Source organism: Cebus imitator, unplaced genomic scaffold, assembly GCF_001604975.1.
Source record: "Cebus imitator isolate Cc_AM_T3 unplaced genomic scaffold, Cebus_imitator-1.0 Scaffold154, whole genome shotgun sequence".
In the NCBI taxonomy this organism is placed as follows: Eukaryota; Metazoa; Chordata; class Mammalia; order Primates; family Cebidae; genus Cebus; species Cebus imitator.
In genome coordinates, this window is record NW_016107469.1 from 3,425,108 (window position 1) to 3,436,917 (window position 11,810).

At 39.4% G+C, this 11,810-nt stretch overlaps 1 protein-coding gene across 1 annotated transcript; it reads left to right on the top strand.

Annotated features, from left to right (window-relative positions):
• The first annotated feature begins 131 nt into the window (after positions 1–131).
• LOC108314478 (protein piccolo-like) lies at positions 132–11,197 on the top strand. Its single transcript, XM_037743779.1, is given in 5 exon segments — positions 132–340; positions 342–469; positions 472–842; positions 844–3,321; positions 11,060–11,197. Coding segments are annotated over 5 exon segments (3,324 nt in total).
• Positions 11,198–11,810: the final 613 nt, after the last annotated feature.

Here is an 11,810-nt window from a genome sequence, read left to right on the forward strand (position 1 = left end):
CGGAGCCCAGGGACGCGGCCGCCTGCACGCCCCGAGGCGGACCCCGGCTCTGACTCCTCCGCTGGCCGCGGGCTTCCCGACTGGGAGGCGGCGCGAGGAGGGAGCGCGGCGGCTCCGCGTCTCCCAGAGCCATGGGCAGCGAGGCGAGCTTGGAAGGGGAAGGGGTCTCCGAAGGGCTGGCGGCGGCCGCACCGGCCGGAGGAGGGACTAGAGGGGCGGGGAGTCCCTCGCACACCGTGATCCTGGCCTGCATGGAGGCGGATTTGAGCCAGCTGAGCAAAGAGGAGAGGAGACAGAACGCCGCTGTCATGTCAAAGGCGCAGGGGCTGCCCGAGGGAAGCGTCGCCTTCCATGTACAGGAAACAAGAGTTGGATAGTAGTCATTCTCCAAAGCAATCAGGAAGACCCCCAGACCCTGGGCGTCCAGCTCAGCCTGGTCTCAGTAAAAGTAGAACTACAGATACTTTCAGGCCAGACAGAAATTGCCTGGGAGGAGTCCTTCCACCATTAGCTTGAAAGAATCAAAGTACAGAACTGATTTTAAGGAAGAGCACAAGTCTAGTTTGATGCCTGGCTTCCTCTCAGAGGTTAACCCTTTAAGTGCTGTCTCCTCGGTTGTAAATAAATTCAACTCTTTTGATTTGATATCAGACTCTGAGACATCCCAGGAAGAAACCACCAAGAAACAAAATGTAGTTCAGAAGGAGCAAGGAAAACCTGAGGGAATCACAAGACCTCCTTCACAACAGTCACCCAAGCCAGTTCCTAAACAGCAAGGACCTGATACGGATCCACTTCAGCAGGATGGCCCTCCCAAATCGGTATCTTATCAGCAACCAGAAAAAAATTAAATCACAACCTCAAGGTACAGGAAAGCCAATTCAGGGTCCTGCCCAGACTCCTCAGACAGACCAGGCAAAATTGTCACTTCAACGAGATGCATCCAGGCCTCAGACTAAACAGGCAGACATAGTAAGGGGAGAATCAGTTAAACCCTCACTGCAAAGCCCATCCAAACCACCTATTCAGCAACCAAGTCCTAGAAAACCTCCAGCACAGCAGCCTGGGCCTGAAAAATCACAGTCTGGGCCTGCAAAGCCTCCAGCTCAGCCCCCAGGGCTAACAAAGCCACTGGCTCAACAACCAGGGACAGTGAAACCCGCAGTTCAGCCACCAGGAACAACAAAGCCTCCGGCTCAGCCCCTTGGTCCTTCTAAACCTCCAGCTCAGCAGACTAGGTCAGAGAAACCTTCATTGGAGCAACCTGGGCCAAAGGCTCTAGCTCAGCCTCCTGGAGTTGGAAAGACTCCAGCTCAGCAGCCAGGGCCAGCAAAGCCTCCAACCCAGCAGGTGGGGACACCAAAAGCTGTAGCTCAACAACCTGGGCTACAGTCTCCAGCTAAGGCACCTGGGCCTGCAAAGACTCCAGTACAGCAGCCTGGGCCAGGAAAGACGCCAGCTCAACAGGCAGGACCAGCAAAGCCTTCTGCCCAGCAGACTGGCCCAACAAAGCCACCTTCACAACTTCCTGGCCCAGCAAAGCCCCCACCTCAACAGCCTGGCTCAGCAAAGCCCCTGCCTCAACAGCCTGGCTCAGCAAAACTCCCATCTCAACAGCCCAGCTCAGCAAAACCCTCAGCTCAACAACCGAGCCCAGCAAAGCCCTCGGCTCAGCAATCTACAAAACCAGTAAGCCAAACAGGATCTGCAAAACCTCTGCCGCCACCAACAATGTCTCCATCTGCAAAACAGCCTCCATCACAAGGCCTCCCTAAAACCATCTGTCCTCTTTGCAATACCACTGAAATTCTGTTGCATGTTCCAGAAAAGGCCAATTTTAACAAATGCAGTGAGTGTCAAACCACTGTCTGTAGCCTCTTTGGATTTAATCCCAATCCTCATTTAACGGAGTTTGTAAAAGAGTGGCTCTGTTTGAACTGTCAGATGAAAAGAGCTCTAGGCGGGGATCTGGCTCCAGTTCCATCATCACCCCATCCCAAACCGAAGACTGCACCTGTTACTCCGACATCAGCAGTGAGCAAATCATCCCCACAGTCACAGCAGACTTCCCCAAAGAAGGATGCTGCCCCAAAACAGGATGTCTCCAAGGCACCTGAGCCTAAAAAGCCACCACCACTAGTGAAACAGCCAACCCTTCATGGCTCTCCTTCAGCCAAGGCCAAGCAGCCTCCTGAGGCAGATTCTTCGCCTAAGCCAGCCTCTCCCGAAGAACCTTCTGTCCCATCTGAGCAGGACAAGGCCCCTGTCGCTGATGATAAACCAAAGCAGCCCAAGATGGTAAAGCCATCCACAGACCTTGTATCTTCATCATCAGCAACAGCAAAACCTGATATTCCAAGCTCCAAAGTACAGTCACAAGCTGAAGAGAAAACAACTCCTCCTCTAAAAACAGACTCTGCCAAACCCTCACAAAGTTTTCCACAAACAGGGGAAAAAGTCACCCCAGTTGACTCTAAAGCCATAACTCGACCTGCATCAGATTCAAAAATTATTTCACATCCTAGGCCTAGTTCAGAGAGCAAAGGTCAAAAACAAGTTGACCCAGTTCAAAAGAAGGAAGAACCCAAGAAAGCACAAACCAAAATAACTCCTAAACCAGATGCCAAGCAAATGCCAAAAGGGTCACCAACACCCCCTGGCCCGCGACCAACCGCTGGCCAAACTGTCCCCACACCTCAACATCCCCCAAAGCCTCAGGAGCAATCAAGACATTTCAATCTGAATCTGGGAAGTATTACTGATGCCCCCAAATCACAGCCTACAACTCCTCAAGAGACCATGACTGGGAAACTCTTTGGGTTTGGAGCATCAATCTTCAGCCAGGCATCAAATTTAATTTCTACTGCAGGCCAACCTGGACCTCATTCACAAAGTGGACCAGGGGCCCCAACGAAACAAGCCCCTGTCCCTTCACAGCCACCTACTTCGCAAGGGTCACCCAAATCCACAGGTCAAGCACCACCAGCACCTGCAAAGAATATACCTGTGAAAAAGGAAACAAAAGCCCCAGCAGCTGAAAAATTAGAGCCCAAAGCTGAACAAGCTCCAACAGTAAAACGAACAGAAACAGAAAAAAAGCCACCACCTGTTAAGGATAGCAAATCTTTAACAGCTGAGCCTCAAAAGGCTGTCCTTCCCACAAAACTGGAGATATCTCCCAAACCAGAATCAACCTGTCCTCTCTGCAAAACTGAACTCAACATAGGTTCTACAGATCCTCCTAACTTCAATACTTGCACTGAATGCAAGAATCAAGTGTGTAATCTCTGTGGATTTAACCCTACACCACATTTGACTGAGGTAAGCAATACATGTATTACATATGGATGTGAGTCTATGCATTTATTTTGAAATGTTTGGGTGCCAAATATCTGAGCAAAAAATGCATTTCTAGTGAAGAAACTAAATTGATATCTTAGAAGTTTTAATTACCTACTACCAGCTTACCATCTTACTAAGAGTTCATGTTATTTGTACTTTCCTGGGTTAATGTACCGTAAGTAAGAAGATGAAGTAAGCTAAGTTAAATGAATATCTTAATTATTAAATTAATATAACAATGATTCAATCATTCATGAAATAAAGACCCATAGCTTTGAGTTGGTTTTCACATGTAAAACTCCAAATAAAGGTTTTAATGTATTATTCCCATCTCTAATCCTTCCAGTCTCTGCAATACATTAATAAAAGAAGTTTGGTTGAAAAAAAATTAAATAATAAAGATAGTATAACTTAACAGAAATTCCTTCTGAGGGATTATTAACACCCTAAGTAATAGCCCTATTGAAATGGTTTTAATGCTATCAGCAAAGAATAACATTTGCAAAGAGAACTGAAAAGGTTATATTTTAGGTTTAGGAGTACTGGTTAACATTACTAAATAAAGTGAAATGGATCTCTACTGAATTGATAATTTTATGTTTATCGGCATCTGAATAGTCTTAAATTTATCTGAATTACCTTGTACTGCTATAGATCCTTACCATAATATATTGCTGAAATAGCCTTCAAAATAGTCTGTTTGATGCCTCTTTCATTTGTCTTGTTAGTTTTATGTTTGTGCAGGTATGCAAATCTAGAATTTGAGATATGTGAAACCCTTTTGCCTTTTCTGTTCTTCTCAATTGTACTTGAAATTTCTGAGCCCACGAGGAAAACATCTGAAAAAAAATATAGAGAATATTTTTAAATCACTGAATTTGAGGGAAACTCATAAATCATACAGTCCAGCATATTTAGAGCTCCCAAATCTTCTTTTTTAAAAAATGCCTGTCACCTCTTCTAATTTATAAGGCATATTGTGCAGAAGTGGCTGCAAAAAATGAGCAGGGCTACATTTGGGAATAGGCTGAATATATATCTAAACAGTGTGATGTCTAAACAGAGATGTGCCAGAAAGAGCCCCTACCACCCTAATATTTCTCTCATTGCCTATCATAAAATCTATAATTTCTCATTTATAGAATTATCCTGTTTGGATTTAAAGTCTTATTGTCCATAAAAATTAAGCCTTTTGAAATTGAAAAGTAGGCCAAGAGCAGTAATTCTCACATGTATAATCCAAATGCTTTGGGAAGCTGAGGTGGGAATATCAATTGATCCCAGAAGTGAAAGATTAGCAGGGCAAGATAGCAAGCCCCTGTCACTATATAAAATGTATTAAAAATTATCAAGACACTGTGGAACACTTCAGTAGCCCCAGCTACTCTGGAAGCTGAGATGGGAGAACCCCTTGAGCCCAGAAGTTCAAGGCGGCAACAATATATGATCTTGCCACTGAACTCTAGCCTAGATGACAAAGGAATACTTGGTCTCTGAAAATAAAAAAATAAAATTAAAATGTGTCAATTAACAACATAGATATCAGTTGATCACTAGATCAGTTTGAGAAAAAAAAAATTGGGGTCCGTAATCAACGGTATTTGGGCAGAAATGCCAGGGATATAAAAAGAGAGGAAAGAACAGGGTTTCAAGACAAACTTCACTTACTCTTTGCTCAAAGCTAAAAAGAAAAAGATTACTGGCCGCAGGAATTAAAGAAGTTGCTGCAAAAATGTATCATTTTTATTGATCAGCAAGCATTTCCCAGCCAGTTTCTCCAGATAAGGGCTTCTGAAATTTTAGTGTGACTAAAAGTTAACTATACATCTTGTTATTAAAGCTAATTTTCTGTTGTTGTCCCCATGTAATCATGTGCCAAGGTTATGTTAGCATAAAAAATTCTAGCTATACATGGGTGATCTGGGATAAGCCCAGGAATCTATGAATAAGGAGTTCCTCAGTTGGTTATGATGCAACTCAGCTCCAGAGCACGTTTTAGCCACTTTCAGCCTAGAGCCAATCACCTGATTGCTCTTGAAATAGCTTACAATCTAGAATGGGGAGAGAAAATATACATAATTAAACATAAGGCTGTGTGTGACCTGGGTTATGGAGATGAAGGGGGAAATATACAGTTTTGAAAATCAAGTAAAGCCAGGTATAAAAGATAACTTGAGTAATGCGTTACTGAAAAAATAGATGGTATAAAAAATGCAGCCAATATCAGAAAAATACAAAGTTGGCAACTGTTTTTCTAAGTTTCATTATGTACCCCCATGTCTGGCTATCCAGGATCCTCATGCTTTCTCCTGATGACAGAATCCCATAAGCCTGTCCTTGTTTTGAATATTTCCATTTCCTATCCCTTTTCTCACTCTTAAAAACTTACCTCATCTTATGTCCCTTCAGAAATGGGTTGGTTGAATATCTAATTTGATAAAGTAATGATAATAGAATGTTGTCTTAAAAATATTTCCAGTGACTTTGCTTATAGAAATGACTAACATGGACATCCTAGCAAGCTAGAGATAGGATGAATAATGCTTCTGGTCAAATGAATTATCAATGTCCCTTAATTCATATTGAAGCTAATGATCTTACAAAAATATTCACTGTTAACTGAAGTGATTAATATTGTTCAGCAAGGAACTTAAACAAATTTACAAGAAAAAACAAATGGCCCCACTAAAAAGTGGTCAAAGGACATGAACAGACACTTCTCTAAAGAAGACACTCATGAGGCCAACAAAGGTGAAAAAAGCTCAACATCACTGACCATTACAGAAACGCAAATCAAAACCACAGTGAGGTACCATCTCATACCAATCAGAATGGTGATTATTGAAAAGTCAAGAAACAAAAGATGCTAGTGAAGCTGTGGAGAAATAGAAATGCTTTTACACTGTTGGTGGGAATGTAAATTTGGTCAACCATTGTGAAAGACGGTGTGACAATTCCTCAAAGACCTAGAACCAGAAATACCATTTGACCCAGCAATCCCACTACAGAGCATATACCCAAATGAATACAAATCATTCTGTTGTAAAGATACATGCATGCATATGTTCATTGCAGCACTATTCACAACAGCAAAAATATGGTAAAATGGATAAAGAAATTGTCTTATATATATACCATGGAATACAATGCAGCCATAAAAAGGAATGTGATCATATTCTCTGCGGGTCATGGATGGAGATGGAAGCCATTATCCCCAGCAAACTAACACAGGAGTAGAAAAACAAACACCTCATGTTTTCACTTACAAGTGGGAGCTGAACAATGAGAACACATGGACACAGGGAGGGGAACAACACATACTGGAGCCTGTTGGGGTTGGCAAGGGGAGGGATAGCATTGAATAGCTAATGCATACTGGGCTCATCATCATGAAGAAAAAACTTGAATAAACTGAAAGTCAGTAACTCTTCTTTGATGCATTAGAGAATTTAGGTCACCAGGCAAATCAGTGCTATAGAATTGGAAATATAGGTGAATACAAAAAATCACAGATTACCAGAGCAGAGACTCAGAAGTAGAAGCCTACCACTGAAACCAGAGTATAAACACTTAAAATGTAATTGACAAATTGCTGGAGGCTGAGTCTTGACACATTTGAGATTTTAAAATTGCAGAGTCCCAGTTTTAGTGGTAGCTCCTACACCTTCCTGAATTTTACCTCTAGGATCCCCACCAGGTCTGGGTAGAGTGAACAATGAAGAAAAATTCCCTTTTGCCAGCAGGGAGAAAGAAAAATTGCCTTTTAAAAATATGCCTAGAGCATTCTGTTCTCCTTAACAACAACAACAAAATGCCCTCAAGGAAAACTATTTAACCGGAATCTAACCACATTGAGTTTATCCAGAGCATGAGCAAACTACAGGGAAAAATTACCCGGCTCCAGTCAACTTCTAAGCTAAATCAGAACATGGTAATCCGTACACGGTGTCTGCACATCCATCAGAAACTCCAGTCACTCCTAGCCTTCACGTTTTACCTTGTGGAGAGGGCAGGACGTAAGAAACAATTGATAAACCCTCAGCACCAAGGCTAACTAAAAGACAGAGACATTATTATAGGATTATATAATAGTTCTCCTTCCCACCTTACCACCACATCAGTAGGGTTCCTCTATTATAACTAAGAGGATTAGAACTGAAAGAATCACATGCCCAAAATCTTATTTAATCATTCTCTAGGAAAACCCAAAGACAAAGGGGGAGACAGACAGTAGGAAGGCAGAGGAAATGTTAGCAAGTGTAAGTTCTCCAACTTTATTCTTCTTTTGCAAGATTATTTTGGCTATTTGCATACCCAAACTATCCCCTATTAATTTGGGAATCGGTTATTCCATTTTAAATTTTAAAAAGTTGAATTTTAGTAAGGATTGCATTGAATCTGTAGATTTATTTGAGTAGTATTGGCCTCTTGCTAATATAAAGTCCGTGAGCATGGGATGTCGCTCATGTAACTACATCTTCTTTGATTTCTTTCAGCAATGTTGTATTTTTTCTGTAATCCAGTCTTTCACCTTCTTGTTTAAAGGTATTAGTATTTTATTTGTTTTTATGCGATTATAAATATAATTTTCTTAATTTGTTTCATGGGTGGCTTATTTCTGGTGTATAGAAATACAACTTATTTTTGTGCATTAATCTTGTACCCTACAACTTTGCTGAATTTGTTTTTTAGCAGTAATAGCTTTCTTGTGGATTCCTTTTGGTTTTCTACATATACCATTATGTCATGCGCAGAAAGAATTTTACTTCTTCCTCTTCAGTTAGAACGCCTTTTATTATTATTTTTTCTTTCATAATTCTTGGGCTAGAACTTCCAATACAATGTTGAATAGCAGTGGTTAAATAGGCAGCTTTGTCTTATTCCTAATATTAAGAGAAAATATATTTCAGCTTTTCACTATAGATATGGTGTCAGCCAGAGGTTTTCCTCAGTCTTTCAGGATAGCTCCAAAACTTGTTAAATGGGAGCTATACAAACATGATACGTTGTAGTTAAGTTATTTCCTACTTTATCTGTTATCAGGGACCAGGGTTATTCATTGGGAGTGTGGGCTGCTGTCTTAAGACTACCTATGAGCTGTGGACAGAGTAGGGCAAGGGAAAGTAAAATTGGCATAAAGCTTTCTTACTATTTTAAGTTTCTTTTTTCTTGATTCAGCATTCACTGTGTTGTGGTAAACCTTTGACTGTTTTCAAGAGTTCTGGTAAACTTGATTTTTACAATTTCTGCTTGTTTTGTTTTTCCTGTGGAGAGAAAGTAGTTTAGAGCTGCCCACTCTGCCATTAACTGATGTTACATTCTACAAGAGGGTTATTTTTTAATAAAAAAAAAATTGACAATATATTAAGGCTGAAGAAAAGAGTGAGCTGAGAGGTAAAAGTGATTACTTTTACCTCTTAACTCGATAGATCAAATTCTTATGGGAGATGACAGCTAAATGATAGATCTTTAGATTCATGTGTGATTTTGAATATTTTTTTAACTTAAAGAAATTAGACTAAAGCAAGAAGAACTACGGAACATTGCTAATCAGACATTATTATTAGTTTTTAAGTGTGCTCAGGGGAAAAGTTAAAGATTCAGGGAAATTCGTAATTCAATAAATGAAGATTGTTAAAAGATGGGAGTTTAGACTTAAAGCAACAATATATTTTATATAAAATATTTGAAAGTTGATTGAAATATTAGTTTATAGGCCTGGCGTGGTGGCTCAAGCCTGTAATCCCAGCACTTTGAGAGGCCGAGGCGGGTGGATCACGAGGTCAAGAGATCGAGACCATCCTGGTCAACAAGGTGAAACCTCATCTCTACTAAAAATACAAAAATTAGCTGGGCATGATGGTGCATGCCTGTAGTCCCAGCTACTCGGGAGGCTGAGGCCGGAGAATTGCTTGAACCCAGGAGGCAAAGGTTGCGGTGAGCCGAGATCGTGCCATTGCACTCCAGCCTGGGCAACAACAGCAAAACTCTGTCTCAAAAAAAGAGAAATATTATTTTATCATGTAAGAATGAAAAAGAAAAACAAAACAGGTACATTCCTTTTTGGAGAGAGTGTAGAATAAAGAATACACTCAAACACTTTTAGTGGAATATACATATTTGAAATAAATTGAGAAATTTTAATCTTAAAATACATATTCCCTTTGACACAGCAATTATATTCTATGTCTCTCTATTCTTTCAATAGTGAAAAAGGATGTATGTATAAGGGTGTTCATTCCAGCCTTGTTTGTGAAGCAACAATGTGACAAGTCTACTTAAAAGTCCAGTAATACGTGAACAAGTGAACACACTACCCACAAACCAGATGTTAATTGAATCATATACACTAAGTGCATGTTCATATGTATTTATATAAGCACAAAAAGTCTGAAAGGATCCAAACCAAACTTTTAATTTTCATTCACCTTCAAGGATGACCTGGGCGACTAGAACTTTCATTTTTTTAATACTTCAGATGTATCTATATACCATTCAAAGAAAAGCTTTAGACAAATTAAAGTTAGCAGAGTTTGAGCAAAGAATGAATTGCAAAACAGGAAAGCCTCAAACCAGTATAGGATTAGAGCAACTCTGGCACTGCCGCATGGTAAGAGGGGATTTATGGACAAAGAAAAAGAAAATAACATACAGAAAATAGAAGGCTGATACAGAAACAGCTGGGTTGGTTACAGCTTAGTGTTTGCCTCATTTGAATACTGTTTAAATAATTGGCTCCGTGTGATTTGCCCAAACTTGGTGATTGCTACAGGAGTACCTTATAGTCTGTTTATACATCCAGCTAGGTTACGGTTCACTGTGTATGGAGGAACCTTCAGGCCAAATTTAAAATATGTGAGGAAGAAACTTTAAGCTGAATGTAACAGTAATTTCAACTTTTGTACAATGATAGTGACTTACTGCTTAATTTTTAAAAATAATAGTTTATAATTTTAATTATGATTATAACAGTAAAGAACACAATATCATTGTTATCCATGACCAACTCTAAAAAGATATATTAATTGTCAACCTTTCTGATAAGAAGTATAATATGGCAGGTGTCTAACTTAAGCTTATATTCAGCAACCATGGCTAAAATTTGGACTTTTTTAAAAAGCTACGTAATTTCTATTTGGTGAAAAACACGCATCCTTTCCCTCCCTCTACTTTTTTTTTTCTTTTTTCCCTTACCCACAACTAGACTAAAATAATAAAGTTCATTTGGCATATAAGTAAGCTCCTTTTCAAGGCATCCCAGTTTTTAAATTCCATTTAAAAATCGCTTACTACTTTCTTAAATAAATATCCTGTAAGCCCGGCATGCGATTTTACTTCAACTGTGTTAACACATGATCTCTGACACTGATCATAACATCTACACCATCTTCTAACTATTTTTGGTAGTTTTTCCACGTGAACTGTAGAAGTGTGTGTACTCACTAAGAAATAAAACTTTTACTTCAGGAATCAACGATATCTGTATGATTTTGCTCCCTGTGTTCTGGTTCACAGCCTACCATTCACGCATTGACCTGTCAGTAGATAATGATTCCCTGAGCATTTTCTGATGATGTTATCCTACACCCAACTAATCTGTTTTTTTTTTTTTTTTTTTGTAGTAGTAGTAGTAGTTCTGTTGCATAGAAACAGTTAAAGTGGCTTACATCGCTTTCTGCAGTAAGAAGAGAATAAAATTTCTCTGAATTTCTTTAAGTATGATGTTCAGATCAAACTCTTTCTCTTCTTCAGCGTCCTTGTTGCCATCCTCAGTCAGTATGCATTACACATAGTACGAATCATTAAGAGTTTCCATTTTGTTTGTGCAGTTTCTGGCAATCAAGGACCAAACTGATTTCAGAGCCATTGATTGACGTAACTATAGACATTAAAATGAGTTGAAGATTTAAGTGTACTTTGTCTCCAAGTACTTAAATTACTGTTCAATTTTGATTAAAACTTCTAGTAGTTACAATAAAAATAAAGCAACTTAACTTAAATATGTACCAATTACCTCCCTGTTCAAGAAACTGCTCCAAACCCAGAAATCTCTTGTATTTAAATATTCTCATTTTAATGTGTTTGTACATATAAATCTTGTATTTACAGATAATTTCAGAAACACATGGTATGAATAGACAAATGAGCAGCTATTCCAGAAAGTATGTACAATTTATGTGTAGATAGGAAGTATTTTACAATACTTAATTCAGAAATCTGTATAGAAAATACTTATTTCAGAAATCTGTATAGAAAAATAGAGCCCTAACATCAAGCAACATTGTTCCATGGTAAGATTGGGAAATGTTGAAATAAGAATATGACATAAGATGCTATTAAAATAACCACAAAATTCCTACATATGCCACAACACCCCTATATTTCTTTAATGTAGGCATTCTTGACTTATACTTTTATATATAAGACTAGGCCTATCCTTGTCAGAGCTCAGATATTATTAGCTTGCT